The sequence below is a fragment of the Lipophrys pholis genome (genome assembly GCF_963383615.2).
Source record: "Lipophrys pholis genome assembly, chromosome: 17".
NCBI classification, from domain to species: domain Eukaryota; kingdom Metazoa; phylum Chordata; class Actinopteri; order Blenniiformes; family Blenniidae; genus Lipophrys; species Lipophrys pholis.
In genome coordinates, this window is record NC_137643.1 from 23,644,099 (window position 1) to 23,663,009 (window position 18,911).

At 46.7% G+C, this 18,911-nt stretch overlaps 1 protein-coding gene across 1 annotated transcript in view; it reads left to right on the top strand.

Annotated features, from left to right (window-relative positions):
* The first annotated feature begins 434 nt into the window (after positions 1-434).
* carmil1 (capping protein regulator and myosin 1 linker 1) overlaps positions 435-18,911 on the top strand; it is a 32,803-nt gene continuing 14,326 nt past the window's right edge. Inside the window, exons 1-20 of the mRNA XM_080485780.1 lie at positions 435-744; positions 3,917-4,014; positions 5,442-5,492; positions 5,866-5,925; positions 7,386-7,507; positions 7,941-8,038; positions 8,241-8,311; positions 8,441-8,514; positions 9,043-9,118; positions 10,389-10,477; positions 10,733-10,827; positions 11,403-11,489; positions 11,775-11,878; positions 11,947-12,024; positions 12,498-12,574; positions 12,673-12,777; positions 13,478-13,547; positions 17,053-17,134; positions 17,325-17,421; positions 17,682-17,736. Of these exons, the coding sequence (XP_080341906.1) occupies positions 708-744; positions 3,917-4,014; positions 5,442-5,492; positions 5,866-5,925; positions 7,386-7,507; positions 7,941-8,038; positions 8,241-8,311; positions 8,441-8,514; positions 9,043-9,118; positions 10,389-10,477; positions 10,733-10,827; positions 11,403-11,489; positions 11,775-11,878; positions 11,947-12,024; positions 12,498-12,574; positions 12,673-12,777; positions 13,478-13,547; positions 17,053-17,134; positions 17,325-17,421; positions 17,682-17,736 (1,626 nt within the window). The 5' untranslated portion in view covers positions 435-707. The remainder of the gene's footprint in view (positions 745-3,916; positions 4,015-5,441; positions 5,493-5,865; positions 5,926-7,385; positions 7,508-7,940; positions 8,039-8,240; positions 8,312-8,440; positions 8,515-9,042; positions 9,119-10,388; positions 10,478-10,732; positions 10,828-11,402; positions 11,490-11,774; positions 11,879-11,946; positions 12,025-12,497; positions 12,575-12,672; positions 12,778-13,477; positions 13,548-17,052; positions 17,135-17,324; positions 17,422-17,681; positions 17,737-18,911) is intronic.

An 18,911-nucleotide genomic window follows, 5' to 3' on the forward strand; every position in this document is an offset into this window, starting at 1 on the left:
AAAGCGATTTAAACACATAATCTTTACATTGGTTTCTAAAATAACCCCCCACCCTGACAGTTACTGAAACATCTCTGTACTAACTCAACAAATGTTCTAACTATTGAGGACAAAAATAAAGAAGACATATTTACGACATTTTAGATAATCCTGACTTGTCAAAGTTCAACAGTCTTGTGTTTTAAACACAGTAGAAAACTGCACAACATAAAATATTTGGTTTGTGTCAGAAAGTCAAACTAAAGAGAATAAAGTGTGTGTGTGTGTGTGTGTGTGTGTGTGTGTGTGTGTGTGTGTGTGTGTGTGTGTGTGTGTGTGTGTGTGTGTGTGTGTGTGTGTGTGTGTGTGTGTGTGTGTGTGTGTGTGTGTGTGTGTGTGTGTGTGTGTGTGTGTCCCTCCCTCCCTCTGGTCGGTAAGCAGTGTGTCTCCAGGTGTCTGCGGGGAGGAGAGCGGTGATTCCCACAGCGTTTTCCCGGGAGGAGAGCAGTGTTTAGCGGAGCTCTTCCACGGGAAGCGAGCGGTATTTCCCGGAACTTTTCCCGCGGGGAGAGCGGTGTCTGCTGGAGCTTTTCCCCGGGAGGATTGCGGCGTTTCCCTAGTGGAGCGTCTCCAGGCTCCGTCCCAGCAGCAGCAGCGCCTCGGCTCGGCTCTCCCCGCCTCTCCTGCACACCTCCGCCGCCTGCTGTGCGCGCGTCGTCCCGCTGGACATGGAGGAGAACGCGGAGCTTCCCGCGGAGCTGCTGGGTGAGAAACTCTGAACTGAACTTACATTCTCACCCAAACACAGCAGGGAAAGTATTTGAAAACTTTAAACAGAACAAACAGGAATCCGATCCAGAAAAGTTTGAAAATACTTTTATTGATTCACATGCAGAAGTGATTCAATGCAGCTTTACCCTGGAGGGGGAATTATTATTCCTCCAGGATCATTAATTATTCATGTGAACACTGGTGCTGGGACTTGTTTTCATAGCTGGAGGGTTTGTATTGTACCTGTGGTCTGCACACTTCCGGGTCTGAAGGGGAGGTCTGAGGATCTCTGGAGGGTGCCTGAATGGCTCTAGAGGAGCTCTGAATGGCTCTAGAGGAGCTCTGAGGAGTTCTGGAGGAGATCTGAATAGCTCTGGAGGAGCTCCAAGGAGTTCTGGAGGAGATTTAAATAGCTCTGGAGGAGATCTGAATAGCTTTGAGGAGGTCTGAGGAGATGTAGAGGAGCTCTCAAGGAGCTCTGGATGAGATCTAGAGCAGCTCTGAGGAGTTCTGTGGAGCTCTGGGGAGGTCTGAGGAGCCCTGGAGGAGGTCTGTGGTGCTCTCGAGGAGCACAAAGGGAGGCCTGAGGAGATGTAGAGGAGGTCTGAGGGGTGTTCTAGAGCAGCTCTGAGGAGATTTAAAGAAAGGTCTGGAAGAGGTCTGGCGAGATCTAGAGGTGTTCTGGGGGAGGTCTGAGGAGCTTTGAGGAGCTCCCGGGGACATCAAGAGGAGCTATGAGGAGCTCTGGAGAAGCTTTAAGGAGCTCTGGGGGACATCTAGAGGAGATCTGGAGGATGTCTGAATAGCTCGAGAGGAGCTCTGCAGGAGGTCTGACGGGATCTCGAGGAGCTCTGATGAGCCCTGGAGGAGGTCTGATGAGTTCTAGAGGAGCTCTGAGGAGCCCTGGTGATCTGAGGAGTTCTAGAGAAGCTCTGAAGTTGGGCTTTTCCACCAAATAGAACCAGGTGCTAGTTCAGGGCCAGCGCATCTGCCAGTTCTTTAATGCTCACCGCCAAAGAACCATTTGTTTTTCCATTGTCAGCAGAGCCAAGTGAGAGCAACGTCAACGCGTCACTCCAAAAACGTTGTACGTTACTGATTTCACCAATGTAGTGGGCAAACAGGTACGAGCAGTGGCGGACTTGGCTGGTTTTCCGCCTTTTATTTCTAGATGTGTCTGAATCAAATGCTTCAACATGGAGGCATGTTGAAGCATGTTGAAGCCAGCGTTCTATCATAGAATGATAGAACGCTGCTCTACAGCCGTTTCTACTGACAACCCAAGCAGGCTGCGGTCATAACGTGATACAAGACCTGGAAGTGAAGTTAGTTACAATGATGTTACAATGAAAAGTGAAAGAAACGACAATGGAAAACTTCTAAATTATATATCCGACGCAGCTGACAGGACAGCGCAGGAGCTCTGCACCTCAAGACCCACCGGCTCCGCAATCGGCCATTAAATTATCTTGTTCCCTCGTACTTGAGGGAGCGACTTATTATTTTGTTCACACGCGTTATTATTATTATTTTCTCTATACCCACTCCGGGGCTCCGTGTTGGCTGTAGATTCCAGATTTCACAACTTCGCCCCCAGCTGATGGCGTGTCAGGCCCCGCTCTGGCCCAGCAACGATGTCGGGCCAGCTTACCTTTCAAATGAACAGCTTATTTCTTGCTTCAGATGTTTTCAGAAACTGTTTCATTAATGACGTGGTGTCTGAGCCGCCATGTTGGTCCGTTTTTAACAGTGGGAGCTGACAGCTTTGAGTGATGCGTTCAGGTGCATCACGTAACTCTGCCCTACATGTTAACGAGCTGCAGGGCTCATACAGTAGCAAGGTTTTAGCGTAATTTTGTTCGGCAGAACCCTGGAGTACCGAACTTTCTTCTTGTTCTTATGGAGTATCAATCGGCCTTGAGAGTATGAACCCCCCTTTCGAACAAGAATTCTTGGGGGGCAGCTGGCTGACGTATGCAGTAGTAGGATTATGCAGGGGCCTTTATACATGGTTTGGACAGAAATGTTCTGTTTGCTGACGTGAAACAACGTGTATCATCAGAACCGAAGAGTTGAGGGTCCGTCAGGGAGCGACGTCTTTGACCTCTGCAGATTTCAGGGAAACTTTGACACGGTGCCGACGGAATGAGCGCTACTGTCACAAAAGACATGGAACAGAAGAATTAGAGAACTGAAAAAACTCATCTAGGCCCTGTAATGTCATTCAGAAGAAACCCAATTTCCATGAATTCCAGTGAGCTCCAGGATTCCAGACCTGAAGAACCAGATCTCCAGACCTGAAGCTCCAGGCCTCCCCACCTGAAGAACCAGCGGCCTCAGCAGGTCGTCCTGGATTCTAATGTGAACGACTCGACACGTTAAAGAACTGACAGATGTTCAGAAATCAGGACAAAACATTTCAACATCCGTCAAATAACCAGTTCGCTTGATAGCTGTCAGTTAGCTCGTTAGCTCGTTAGCTCATTGGCTTGATAGTTATCAGTTAGCTCAAGAGCTATCGTTAGCCCGTTAGATATATCATCAGTTAGCTCGTTAGCTCATTGGCTTGATAGTTATCAGTTAGCTCAAGAGCTATCGTTAGCTCGTTAGATATATCATCAGTTAGCTCGTTAGCTCATTGGCTTGATAGTTATCAGTTAGCTCAAGAGCTATCGTTAGCCCGTTAGATATATCATCAGTTAGCTCGTTAGCTCATTGGCTTGATAGTTATCAGTTAGCTCAAGAGCTATCGTTAGCTCGTTAGATATATTATCAGTTAGCTCGTTAGCTCGCTAGCTCATTAGCTATAGCCATCAGTTCGCTCATTAGCTATCAGTTAGTTTGCTAGCTATCAATTAGCTCGTTAGCTATCAGTTAGCTCTTTTGCTCGTTAACGATCAGTTAGCTCGTTAGCTGGTTGGCTGGACCATTCTGAGCATTAGTCAGCATTTTGTTCCAGATCAGAGTTTGATCAGAAGCGTTTCTCAACATCGTCAGAAATATCAGCTGTTAGCTGATGGAATGATAACCGGGTGATGTGTGTGTGTGTGTGTGTGTGTGTGTGTGTGTGTGTGTGTGTGTGTGTGTGTGTGTGTGTGTGTGTGTGTGTGTGTGTGTGTGTGTGTGTGTGTGTGTGTGTGTGTGTGTGTGTGTGTGTGTGTTGCAGAGAGTGTGTGGGAGGCCGTGGGCCGCGGGGTGAAGCTGACCCTGAGGCGTAAAGTCCAGCTGGAGGTCAAAGCTGACCGGATGGAGACCAGAGTGCTGGTGAGTGTTTCACCAGTGATTCTCAGTCACTGAAGAAAAAACGTCTTCGTCTTCATGTAATAAACACACACAACTTTTCTAAAACTTGAGTTCTGTTCATCAGTTCTGTTCATTCTGACTGCATGAACAAGAACGTGGAAGAGTATTTACTACACCATCATCGGTACGGGTGGAGAACATTTCTTCGTACCGACACCGAGTGGAGCTCCACCATGAAGGACAGATGTGTGTGTGTGTGTGTGTGTGTGTGTGTGTGTGTGTGTGTGTGTGTGTGTGTGTGTGGTCTGACAAGGAAACTGCAGCATTTCTCTGTGAACAAATTTAAAAACTTTTCTCAAATGAAGTTGATCGTAACTTCATCAGGAAAGTGACCACATCCCATAACGCAATCCTTCTTCCAAATTCGGTGGAGGCGAGGGGTGGGTGGTGGCCGGGGTGGGGGGCTGCCCCCTTGCCTCGCTCCTCCTGGGCGGGCGTCGGGAGCCTCGGGGTCTCCGAGCTTGCGGCCGTTCGGGTGTCTGGGTGTCGCGTCCTGTGGCCCATGACGGTCTGGGGAGCCCCGCCGCACGTGGACCGGAACCTCAAGAACCCCCCCCCCCCCCCCCCCAGCACTCACTGGGCAGAGCTGGGAAACACTGGTTAGTTCTATCTGTCATCTTGTTGGAGATCTAGACCGCTGGCGCCATTGTAGACCTAACAACCCCCCCCCCCCCCCCCCCCCCGACACGTCACCTCATCATAATGAAAATAATAACAATAATAATGTCGTAATAATGTGATCAAAAGGAAATCCATCATAGATTAAAATCGACGTGGGAAAGAAGCACTGTGGGGCAGATGGTTTTTGTCTGTTGAGTGAGAATTGAAAAGCCTTTTGGTCCGTGTGGGCGTACCTGCAGCCGGGTCTGGTTTCAGGTGTGTGTGTGTGTGTGTGTGTGTGTGTGTGTGTGTGTGTGTGTGTGTGTGTGTGTGTGTGTGTGTGTGTGTGTGTGTGTGTGTGTGTGTGTGTGTGTGTGTGTGTGTGTGTGTGTGTGTGTGTGTGTGTGTGTGTGTGTGCGTGTGTGTGTACACACACATACCTCAGCACTGCGTCTCCTGTCAGAACTTGACCAAAACTCGGGTTTGAGACACAAACACACACATTCCACAGGAGGCACGTTAAACAGTAACTTGGTGAAATGCTTCTTGTGTGAATCGATGACGGGACAAAGACGTAACGTGTTGAATTACCGACAGACGTGTGAGGTAACTCGAGTTAAACCGCTCGGGAACATGTGAAACTAAAACTACAGTCGTTGAGAGCGTTCAGAACAGGTAAAACTGTTTCTTTGCATCCGGTGATGATGATGATGATGATGATGATGATGATGATGATGATGATGGATGGCTATTTAAAGTAGAACTCCCTGTGTCTGGTCTGCCTTCAGGCGCTGGCGTTCCATCGAGCCTTCCTGCTGACGCCCCGGGTTCCTTCAAAGGTCAGTGAATCAGTGAAACCAGCCCGAGCATCAGAACCAGCCACTGGACCTGGAACAGAACATTTTCTATTGTCTCATCCAGTGAAACCAAAATATAACAACACATTGAAGTGTGACCTGTCCTCATTTACCCCTCTGGAGCAAAGAGCGTCAGGAGAGCGTCAGGAGAGGAGAGCTTCAGGAGAACTACCTCTTCCTCTCTCACTCCTCTTCCTCTCTCACTCCTCTTCCTCTCTGACTCAATGCTCTGAGATGTGCTCACTAAGATCTTCACACACTCTTTTTATCGCAGTGTGATCAGTGTGTTACCATACGTGTTGTGTGACTGTCATGCGTCCCGTTTCCTGGACTGATTATCGTCTGTCTGATGCAGGTTGAATTCTCCTTCAGCTACCTGGAGATCCAGGAGGTCAGCAGCAACAGGCCCGCACAGGTACACACACACACACACACACACACACACACACACACACACACACACACACACACACACACACACACACACACACACACACACACAAAGGCTCGACTTCATTACAAACCCGTGAAAGCATGAACTTCAGAAACAGTTCCTGAAGTGTCCACCGGTGATGCTGTTTCACTCAGCACAGAGCTCGACATGCAGCAATCCACTCTAGCCCCGTTTCCACGGCACAAAATGTGCCGGGAAAAAAAACACGGCGTGGCTCGATACGGTTTGGGTTTTCATGCGTTTCCACTGCAAGAATTGTGGATGGCACCGAAATAACCGCTCCAAAGGTTGACGCTTTCTCGTCACCCTTCCTTTGGGGTGCTCAACACAAGTGAACCGGTCCGATTCTGAGGAGCCGTCTGCTGATTTCCGACACACCTGCAATATTTAACTATGTCAGCTTTATGAATCCTCTGTTGTTGTTAACATTTTCAGCTCTGCACTAGTTGTTTGTCTTTTCGCGGCCGCAGAGATGCAGCCGCAACTTTCACGTTGGTTCCGAAATAGCGAATGCGACACAGGGATGGAGACCGGAGCTCTGGCTCAGGCGCTACAGCCGTAACCGAAGCGGGACTGGGGCTCGGAGGCGGCCAGCTGCTCCCAGCCTCAAGCCGCAGTGCCCATCCTCACATCGCAGCCCCAGCGCCGAAGTTCTGTCACGACACCGCCGTCACGCCATCTGACGTCACACCCTGCGCCGCGGGACCCGGACTGGCTGGTGTTTGCTCTCGGAACCACCACTGAAGTTGCAGCTGCAAAAAAAAAAAACGCAAAGCGAAGGACGTAAACGACAACAGAGGATTCATACGGCCGGGTCGGCCGCCCCCCGGCCAAGCCTATCCTTGCAACTTCACATATATGCGGCGCTCACAATCCCGTCTACATTTTAGCCGTACCCTCTGCGGTGTAAACGCGCAAAAGATTTGGGTCTGGGTACACTTTACCGTACGGCTTTGTTCCATCCCAGCACATTTTGTGCAGTGGAAGTGGTGCTTCTGTCTGTGTGACCATTTCCATTCAAGCTGCAGTGATACCAGCTGTGTCCACTGGGTGGTAGCATATCAACACACTGCACCATCTGGTGGTACAAAGTGGCATTACAGCTCACGGGTTGTGGTGAGCTGCTTAGCATGTTAGCCTCAGTATTTATTGTAGATCGGGTCGGAAATTAGGAGAGAAATCAGATAAAACAGAAATGTCATTAAAATACATTTCAAGAGCAATTAGACAATAAAAACCTGATGGTGTGTGTGTGTGTGTGTGTGTGTGTGTGTGTGTGTGTGTGTGTGTGTGTGTGTGTGTGTGTGTGTGTGTGTGTGTGTGTGTGTGTGTGTGTGTGTGTGTGTGTGTGTGTGTGTGTGTGTGTGTGTGTGTGTGTGTGTGTGTGTGTGTGTGTGTGTGTGTGTGTGTGTGTCCTCCAGCTGCTGCTACAGTGTGAGCGTTCCTCCTGCAGCCTCCAATTCAGCTCGGTGGAGGAAATGGATGAGGTGATCGGTCACATGGCGACCTACCAGCAGAGGATCAGTCCGTCTGGCTCTGTGCTGTACGACACACACACACACACACACACACACACACACACACACACACACACACACACACACACACACACACACACACACACACACACACACAGGCATTAAAAGATCCGCCTGGTGTTTGAATCTGGCGATGCAGTGGGGAAGTGGTTCGCTCCACCTGCAGCGGAAAGAAGACGATGAGACATTTCAGCATGATGAATTTTGTTAAAATGTAAATGAGAAGAACTGATTAATATATTAAAACTGAATTTCTTCTTTTATTTTTATTGTTTATTTCAAACTTTGACTAATTTTAATATTTTGATGTTTTGTATTTATTTGGCCATAAAATATTGATCTTTTTCTTTGGTTTCTTTCTTGCTGAAATTCAAATAAACATTAAATCAAAATGTAATTTTGTGTGTGTGTGGGTGTGTGTGTGTGTGTGTCATGAAGGATGATGATGAAGAAGCTGACTCTTCATCCTCCAGATCGTTCTTCATCTCTCCAGGCTCTTTGGGACGAGCAGCGATCAGCTGATCTGGGACCCTGCGGTGAACAAACAATATCTGTGTGTGTGTGTGTGTGTGTGTGTGTGTGTGTGTGTGTGTGTGTGTGTGTGTGTGTGTGTGTGTGTGTGTGTGTGTGTGTGTGTGTGTGTGTGTGTGTGTGTGTGTGTGTGTGTGTGTGTGTGTGTGTGTGTGTGTGTGTGTGTGTGTGTGTGTGTGTAAAAAACGTTGTTACCATGTGTTCCAGGTGGGTTCTCCCATCAGTACCGATGTGTGTGTGACTACCTGGGTTCACCGTACAGAGAGGAAGTCCAATGGGTCGGTGCTGCTTCAGTTACTGTTTAGACTTCCTGTCTGACATTTTCCTCCTGTTCCTCCTCCTCCTCCTCCTCCTCCTCCTCCTCCTCCTCCTTCCTGACGTTCCAGCTATGGTCTCTGTCCCTGCAGGACGTGGACACCATCTATTTGACACAGGACACCCGGGAGCTCAACCTGCAGGACTTCGTCCACCTGGAGACCAGGTGAGGTTCCTTCGGTTGCTTGAAACGAAGATTTCAAACTTTAACCTGATGCGGCCGACAGCGACGACAACTAGGTTCACTACAACGGAGCCAAAGGGCAAAGGTTCAGTCTGTCAGATTGATGTAATAGCGACTTTGCGCAGTGAGGGCAGCACTAAGTCACTGATGCCTAGTCCGTCCTCAACGCAGCGCAGTTTAGTTTATTCCAGGCCTGTGACAGATGGCCCCAATGTTCCACCTGGTGGTACAAAGTGGAATTACAATGAGAGGCTTCTGCGATAAATCATAATCTTTGGTTTGTTCCGGCAGATCGACACCTTGACTTGATGATGCTTCTTTACGTGTTACTATTTAATCATGACCTGAATTACACATGGCAGATATCACGCTCGCAGTAAATAAAACATGATGGTTTGATGTGATTTATTAGAGTTCTTTCAAATAAAAACACGAAAGCATCTTGATTTTTGATTTCAATCACAAAAAAAGCTAGTTTACTGATTTTAACGTGTTTTTGTTGTTTTGCAGGGATTTGGTGGCGATCGTTGCCGTTCTGGAGCACAACCAGTGGTTCACCCGCCTGACCAGCAGAGATTTCAAACTGGTAATGACCTGAACGTCCTGCCACCGCACGACCACCGAATGGCCACTGCATTATCCACCACATTGACCACTGTACGACCCCCACATTACCCACCACACGAGGACCGCATTGATCTCCACATGACAATCGCATTAACCACTACCGGACCACCTCATTGACCACTGCAGGACCACCGCATTGCCCACTGCACGACCACCGCATGGACTACTGCACAACCAACATATTACCCACTGCACAACCACATTATCCCCCGCATTGACCACCGAACGACCACCACATCCCCCACCAAATGCATTAACCACTGCATTGACCACTGCACGACCGCCACACTGACTACTGCCTTAACCACTGCACAACTGCCACATTACCTACTGCTTGGACCACCACATTAACCACCACATTTACCACGCGTTAATCACTGCACCAACCACTATACCAACCATGCAACATTCACACAGACATTTCTGTCTAAAATGAATAGTTTTCCTCTCGTGTTGAAATATATCAATATGAACTCATGAAATTGTATGTTGAGTGTATGTTTAACTCAAGGTGGCGCCGTTCATTCTCAAGTTTTTTTTTTGTAGCGCCAAAAATACAATGAAAGAAATGGTTAAAACACTGAAAACAAGTGAAGATATGCTAGCTCCAGTTTCTGTTCACGACCTGGAGTCTCTGTTCACGGCCTTGAGTTTCTGTTCACAACCTTGGGTTTCTGTTCACGACCTTGAATTTCTGTTCACGACCTTGAGTTTCTGTTCATGGCCTTGAGTTTCTGTTCACAACCTTGGGTTTCTGTTCACGACCTTGAATTTCTGTTCACGACCTTGAGTTTCTGTTCATGGCCTTGAGTTTCTGTTCACAACATTGAGTCTCTGTTCACGATCTTGAGTTTCTGTTCACGATCTTGAGTTTCTGTTCACGACCTTGAGTCTCTGTTCACGACCTTGAGTCTCTGTTCACGATCTTGAGTTTCTGTTCACGACCTTGAGTCTCTGTTCATGGCCTTGAGTTTCTGTTCACAACATTGACTCTCTGTTCACGACCTTGAGTCTCTGTTCACGACCTTGAGTTTTTGTTCACGATCTTGAGTTTTTGTTCACAACCTTGAGTCTCTGTTCACAACCTTGAGTTTCTGTTCACGACCTTGAGTTTCTGTTCACGACCTTGAGTTTCTGTTCACGACCTTGAGTTTCTGTACACGACCTTGAGTTTCTGTTCACGACCTTGAGTTTTTGTTCACGACCTTGAGTTTCTGTTTAATCTGCAGCCAACGGACGTCTGCGATCAAATCGTCAGAGTCGTCGCTCGATCGACTCGTCTGGAGGAGCTGCTGCTGGACAACGCAGGACTCAAGAGGTGTGTGTGTGTGTGTGTGTGTGTGTACTGATGGTGTATTGGCTGTGTACTTATGGTGTATTGACTGTGTACTGAAGTGTAGTGGCGGTGTATTAACAGTTTACTGATGGTGTATTGACTGTGTACTGATGGTGTATTGGCTGTGTATTAATGGTGTGCTGATGGTGTATTGACTGTGTACTGACGGTGTACTGACGGTGTATTAACTGTGTAGTGATGGCGTATTGAAGGTGCATTTGTGCTTCCTCTCCTCAGTGACTTTGCTCAGAAGCTGGCGGTGGCGCTGTCTCATAACTCCGCGTCCTCGCTGCACACACTCAACCTGAGCAACAACTCGCTGGAGGACAAAGGTCACTGACTACACCTCTGATTGTACTGCCAGTATTCATGATCCATGTGTCATTAACAGGGTTAGGTGAGAGTCAAGGGTTAGGATTTAGGAGTTAGGAGTATGGATCAGGGTAGGGGTTATGGTTAGGGTCAGGGTAGGGGTTATGGTTAGGGTTAGGGTCAGGGTAGGGGTTATGGTTAGAGTTATGGTCGGGAGTTAGGATCAGGGTAGGGGTTATGGTTAGGGTCAGGGTCAGGGTAGGGGTTATGGTTAGAGTTATGGTCGGGAGTTAGGATCAGGGTAGGGGTTATGGTTAGGGTCAGGGTAGGGGTTATGGTTAGAGTTAGGGTCAGGGTAGGGGTTATGGTTAGGGTTAGGGTCAGGGTAGGGATTATGGTTAGAGTTAGAGTCAGGGTAAGGGTTATGGTTAGAGTTAGAGTCAGGGTAGGGGTTATGGTTAGGGTCATGGTAGGGGTAATGGTCAGGGTAGGATTCGGGTTCAGTTTCAGGAGTTCGGGTGATCAGACGTTCACGTCGATTCTCCTGAATCTTTCCGTTCCTCCTGAATCTTTCCGTTCCTCCTCATGTCTGCAGGAGCTTCAGCTCTCAGCTCACCGTTGTCCAAACTGCCGTCGGGCCTGAAGCAGCTCAACCTGTCCAGAACCTCCATGTCCACTAAATGTGAGCACAAAACCTGAGCGGGAGCCGCGGTTCCTCCAGTAGGAAATAGAAATGCACCTGGACGTTGTGTGACTTTCTGTCAAGCTCATATTATCTTATCCTCATGACTAGTATATATTATTTTACAATTTGAAAACTTTAAAATAAACTTTTTGAGGTCAGAGGTGAGGCAGAGTACGAGCTTTACCTGACCTACTTCTGTATTTCTTCTATCATATTTCCTGTCTGGTTGTTTCCTGTCTGGCTGTCCAGTGTGTCAACCTGAGTGTGTACTTGTGTGTGCAGGTGTGAACACGGTGTGTGAGGCACTGTGTGTGAACCCGGCCGCGGCCTCCACGCTGACACACCTGGACCTGTCTGGAAACTCTCTCCGAGGAGACGAGCTCCAGGTTGGTGGCGTTTCAGTGTCGCGTCGTAACAAACTGCAGATTTAAAGACTTTTACTTTCTCGTCACAGAATCTTCACTACTTCCTGAGTCGCCATAACAGAGTGGAACATCTGGATCTGTCCAACAGCGACAGCAGCATGGAGCAGGTGTGTGTGTGTGTGTGTGTGTGTGTGTGTGTGTGTGTGTGTGTGTGTGTGTGTGTGTGTGTGTGTGTGTGTGTGTGTGTGTGTGTGTGTGTGTGTGTGTGTGTGTGTGTGTGTGTGTGTGTGTGTGTGTGTGTGTTACTTCAGCTGTGTGTGTGTGTGTGTGTGTTACTTCAGCTGTGTGTGTGTCTGTGTGTGTGTGTGTGTGTGTGTGTGTGTGTGTGTGTGTGTGTGTGTGTGTGTGTGTGTGTGTGTGTGTGTGTGTGTGTGTGTGTGTTACTTCAGCTGTGTGTGTGTGTGTGTTTCTTCAGCTGTGTGTGTGTGTGTGTGTGTGTGTGTGTGTGTGTGTGTGTTACTTCAGCTGTGTGTGTGTGTGTGTGTGTGTGTGTGTGTGTGTGTGTGTGTGTGTGTGTGTGTGTGTGTGTGTGTGTGTGTGTGTGTTAGTGTTACTTCAGCTGTGTGTGTGTGTGTTCCAGGTGTGTGCGTGTCTCCTTGAAGGGTCTCTGGAGAGTCTCTCGGTTCTCAACTTGTCCAAAACTGTTTTCTCCCACAGGTGAGACGTTGAACTGAAGAACCAGTTTCTGTTCCTGCAGTAGAGTCCGACTGTGTTTCCACTGTGTTTCTAACGTGTTTCCACTCTGTTTCCACAAGGAAAGTGAAAGACGTGCCGCCGTCCTTCAAGCAGTTTTTCAGTTCTGCTCAGGCTCTGACGTCCGTCAGCCTGTCGGGAACCAAACTTCCCGTGGAGGCGCTCAAGTAGGAACAACAAGCCGTTTCCATGGTTACACAACAAGAAACTCACCCTCTATTCTATTTTCCACTGTCTGTTGTTTTCCTGCTTCTACTGTCTGTTCTATTCTGTTCTATTGTGTTGAATTCAGATGATTCCTGCTCCATTGTTTGGTTCTTCTTTAGCTGAATTCAACTCTGCTCCATTGTTACTGTATATATTGTATATATATATATATATTGTACTCTACTCTGGAATGTCAGTTTCTATGTTCTGCTCCATTTGCGGTTTGTTGATTCTATTCCAGAGTTTCTCTGTCGTATTCTTCTTATTTATCGTAGTCGTCTGGTTGTTTTCTAGTTTAGAAAACATTGTGGTGATCGTCTGCTCTCTTCTATTCTGTTGTTGTCAATTATTTTCTATTGTTTTTATACTTTCCAAACTCTTCTATGATGTTTGTTGTATTTCTATTTCAGCTCTACACAGTCTTCTATTCTGCATCGTGGCTCCATTTCCTTCTGTGACGGTTGATTCAGTCTTCTATTTGTGCTTCTACTATATTCAGTGCTGATCTTTAGATCGGAACCGAGTTTCAATTCTGCTCTGCGGGTAGATGGTGACGGAGTAGATTCCATTGTAGTTTAAATTCTGCTCTGCGGGGAGATGACACCAGAAACTGAACAAGAAAGTTAAATCTCAGTAAAGTGTTTGTGTTTTCTACTGCAGGTCCTTGTTGTTGGGACTCGGCTGCAACTCAAATCTGAACGACGTTTCCCTGGACCTGAGCTGCTGCGAGGTTACACACGCACGCACGCACGCACGCACGCACGCACGCACGCACGCACGCACGCACGCACGCACGCACGCACGCACAGAATATTCATGAATGCTAATACTCTGATGATGGTGCAGCTGCTCTTTGGAGGTGAAAAGGAAGCTGAAGATGGAGGGAATAACGTCCTCTGTCTGTCAAGTTGTCCTGTCTTGTCCAAATCGTCCTGTTTAAAATGCTGACTGCGAAAAACAGAGGACTCGCTCACAGTGAATCCTTCCTCCTCAAAGCCACCTCCCTCTTCTTCCTCACATCTTTGTCTTTGGGGAAACTTTCAAAATTGCTTTCAACATGCCCAGGAGTTAGGCTGCTCCGCTGAGAAGTGACGACGTCTCCTGCTGTAGAAAAGACACGTTCAGTGGGAACGCTTGTCCCTGGGAGGCTCAGGTACTGCTTGGCCAGCTTTGCAAGGAGAGGACACTCATCGTGATGTTCTCTCCACCAGTCCAAGGCTTTTGTTTTTTCAACAAGTGGCAAAGGAACTGCAGAGTTGGAATGTTTCACCTCCTGTTCTGCAATGTGAACAGCAGACGTCTGTGGTTGTACCAGAGCTTGGATCACATCTCCAGAAGCCTAGTCACTCAGCCAGTGCTCCTCTTTTAGCAGGTGGGGGACCCACTTCCTCTGGTGGTTCTGGTTCTTAGTTTCCTCAGCTGGGGCACCGGGATCCTCCTGGTCCAGCCTTTCCTGTGGTTCCTTGAATAAATATAGCACAGTAACGGGAAAAATATATTAACACACAAATTAAAGGTTTCACCTTTGACAGCTGTAACTTATTTGATTTAGTAAGGTTATATTGCAACGAACTCTATCTTTCTCAAACACACACAATTCATCCTTCTCTCTCTTACTTACACACACACACACACACACACACACACACACACACACACACACACAGGCTACTCGATTATAGAAAAAAACAATAATCATAATTATCCTAGTCATTATTTAAATCACAATTCTTTGTCAAGCAAAAACTTAAATATATTCTTTAAATGTAAACGAAATCCTGAAATCAAGTATATTTAATTTTGCACGTGGTGTGTCATATATTAAGCAACTTAAGGTTGGTATTAATAATAGTTCTTTCTCATGTGTGCCCCGCTTTATTCTTTGTAGATTTCCGAAATCGTCAAAGTTTGTTTTATTTAGCAAATGCAACGTGTGTAATCAAAAACAAATAATGAACAAAAATATGTTATTATTGTAATCAGCGAGTGTAATAATTGAACTCGAAATCAAATTTTGATTAATTACACCCCCCCCCCCCCCCCCCCCCCCCCCCACACACACACACACACACACACACACACACACACACACACACACACACACACACACACACACACACACACACACACACACACACACACACCTTTATAATTTATATTTTATTCCCCTGGTGTTCATGAAGCTCACTGGCTGCAGCTTCAGTGACCATTCTTGCAAGTGTTACTTGCTTCTCCTCTTCAGACAGAAAAGGTGGTGCTTTAAAACGTGGGTCCAGTGCTGAAGCGAGGTTGAGGTTGGTCTTTTCCTCATCAGACGTGTTCCTTTTTAAAAGGTCTTCGTTGAAGGGCCTCTTTCATCTCCGAGGGTTTTCACTTGAAGCCTGGAGGAGCTGTGCATGTGGCGGGGCTGTGATGGACAGTGTTGGGCCCGCCTCATCCGACATAACACAAGTAGCAACCTTCACTGGCTTCATTACCCGGATAAACCCCTCTGCGTTTCAGATACCCCATTCAGTGAGAGCAGCGCAGCTGTTACTGCTGCCTGCTGCTCGAGGTAAACGCTGAACCATATCAAACAAACTGTTCCACCTAGTTTGAACGTCTGCGATCAGTCTGTGGGCTGGGAGCTCCAGGAGCTTTTGTTTTTGCTCCAAAGCATGACGTGCTGTTGCGCTTCCGTGGAAGAACCCGGTAGCTCGTCGTACACGCCCGAGCAGCCTTGCCACAGCCAGCAGCTTCAGTGCACGCTGAGAGGCCGGGGTCAGGGTGAGTGCGTATCACTCGATGTGGAGAAAGTCGACCAGCTGTGCAGCAACAGCCATGTCAGCCGCATTGTTGGTGACTAAAGCGATGTCTTCATCCGTTAAATTCCACTCGGTTTAGTCAGTGCGAAGCAGCGCCGCTATATTTGACCCTGTGTGGGATTGGTCTCTGGTCTGGCTCTGGTCTGGAGAACGTGGGAGGATAATGACCAATCATCAGTGATGTAATGGGCTGTGATGGTGATGAAGGATTCAGTGGCTCGGGAGGTCAATGCGTGGCAGAGAAGAGCGACTCGTTCAGCCCTGCTCAGCTTTCCTTTCACTTCCAACACCATCTCTTTGTAGATTTGAGGAATTGCTGACTCCGCCAAAAACCTCCGTGACAGCATTTCGTACCGCGGCTCCAAATTAAAAAGCATGTTTCCGAAGCCTGTATTTTCCACCAGGCTATATGGTCAGAGTTCTTTGCAGATAAAATGTGCAATTGAAGTCGTGATACATCTTGCTCTCTCTGAACCGCTTGGGAGTTTAGTCACCATCATCCCATCCGTGCTCCTTTGGACTGCTGCTGCCGCCGCCGGCCGCCTTGCTTCTTGCCCGAGCTTGACGTCCAGATGGTGACGGACGAGATGCACGGCGATGTTAGCTGTGTCACCACAATAAGCTACCTGTCCAGAGAATAGTCTGCACACAGCCTTGGTCATATCCAACTCTGTTTGCCCCGGGATTGAGCAAAAACCCAAAGTATGCCCGTACTTTAGATTTAATCTCCGGTGTCGCTCTGTCCGCCATCTTTGTCTGCTTAAAAGGAAATCACAGCTGCAGCTCGTCTTCCTCGCGTGTGCAATCACTTTTTGGTGCATTACCGCCATCCAGTGGTCGTTCACGGAAATGTGAAAAATACAATGAAATTTTTTTTAAAAAATCGATTCTGAATCGATTAGAATCGATTTTTAAACTCGGCACCCAAAAAATTGCGATATATCATAAAATCCTGCTTCATTTCTGATCTTATACGAACCTCAAGTTGTGTTTTGGCAGCAGACATGCAAACATTCGTACTTTTCATACTTGCCTGTAGAGAGGAGTTTATTACAGCCTCATATGAAGTCAAGTATCCCTGAACACTAATGAACAGTGGAACACACTCTACACTCTCTGTAACACTACATGCTTGACACACACGTAACAAGAGCAGGTTGTAATAAGCACAGGTTGTAATAAGTGCAGGTTGTAATAAGCACAGGTTTTAACAAGCACATGTTGTAATAAGCGCAGGCTGCAATAAGCACATGTGATAATAAACATAGGCTGTAATAAACACATGTACTAAGCACAGGTTGTACTAAGTGCAGGTTGTAATAAGCACATGTAATAATAAGCACATGTAATAATAAGCATATGTAATAATAAGCACATGTGAGAAGCACATGTTGTAATAAGCGCAGATTGTAATAACATGTCTGTCCTCAGCTCCGCTCTGCAGGCTCTCAGGTTCTGGAGTCGTGCATCGCTGAGATTCCAAACATCTCGAGTCTCAACATCTCCGACAACAGTGAGTCCTAGACCTGGTCTCTGGACTTGGTCTTTTGTTCTGGACCTGGTTTTTAGTTTCTAGACCTGGTCTTTGGTAGGTCTAGACCTGGTCTTTGGTAGGTTTAGCCCTGGTCTCTGGTAGGTTTGGACCTGGTCTTTGGTAGCTTTGGACCTGGGTCTGACCACCCTTCTGGACTGGTCTCTGGCAGGTTTGGACCTGGACCTGACCACCCTCCTGGACTGGCTGGCTAAGAACCGATCGATCCGTCATCTGTCACTGGGGAAGAACTTCAACATCAAGTCCAAGTAGGTGGCGGCTTCCTGCTGCTTTTCACAATAAAAGAAATAACTGTTCCTGTGTTGTTTGCTTTCATTATTTTTTATTTTTGTTTTTTCACAATAAAAGTGTGTTTATTTATTTGCATTATAAAGCCACTTCTTGTACTTTTAATTTGAAACTTCTTGCAATGAGGTTTGTTTAATAGTTACTTCAGATCTGTGGTTTTAAATCTCTTGGTTTCAGTATGAAAACGTTTTAATGTGGTGACTCATGTCTGTTTCCTCAGGAACTTGTCTTCAGTCCTGGACCACCTGGTCCACCTGATCCAGGAGGAGGACAGTGTGAGTTCCTGCTGTCGCTCAGGCTCAAGCTGGTCTCTGTCTCTGCAGTGTCTGTTACTGTCTGTTACTGTCTCTGCAGTGTCTGTTACTGTCTTTGCAGTGTCTGTTACTGTCTCTGCAGTGTCTGTTACTGTCTTTGCAGTGTGTCTGTGTTTTTCTTTTTTTAATCTTTTTATTAGCATTTTCACACTTTCTTTTTCCAACAAAAGAACTATGTGTATAAATGGATGGGTTGAAAAGTAAGAGATTCACTCAACATATATATGGGGGACAACAAAAAATAAACAGAATATCAATATTGAATCAATTGAGCCTAATCTGCTTTTACATCCAAACTAAAGTCTGTGATTGTCAGTTGTCCGTTCCCACCCATGAATAAAAACTTAATGCAAGATACAGGAGCTTGAAGATCGCCATTCTATTTGATGAAGGATCTGTGTCGGCTTCTTTGTCCAGCCAATTAGAGAGCTTATTAATATTGCATGCCCAATAGTACTGTATAAAATTAGGTAGTGCAAGAGCGTCTAGTTTTTTGGGAAGTTGTAGATTTTGTTTTGATACGGGGAGTCTGATTCAATCACAAACATTATTTGATTGTCTGGTCTAACTGTTGAAAAAAAATATTTTCTTTCAAAAATTGGAATATGAAAATTTTGGGGGAATTACCATTTTTACCAAGTTGACTCTGCCAGTTAGAGAGAAGGGGAGAGAAGACCAGTGGGACATATCCAGCTTACTCTTGTTACCTCAACAGAGGTAGTGATGAATATGCCTACATATTTATACCCCTGCAGGACTGTTCTAAATGGAAAAGAGGACGATGGCATCATCCTAGACAGGTGATCGCTAGGGAGGAGTTCACTTTTAGATACATTTATTTTATAACCAGAGTATGTGCCGAATTGGGTTAGAATATCTACATAATTGGGATTGATAAAACAGGATTTGATATATATAATAATAGATCGTCCACATATAGTGAGAGCTTATGAGTGATTGTATTCCTGGTGATGTCGACAAATTTCTCTTCCCCCCGGAGCCAGATGGCCAATGGTTCAACAGCTTATTAGCTGATTAGAAGAGGGGGCATCCCTGTCTTGTGTCCCGGAGAAGTGAAAAGGAGAGCGACCTCACATCGTTTGTGAGGATGTGAGCAGTTGGGGACTCATAAAGCA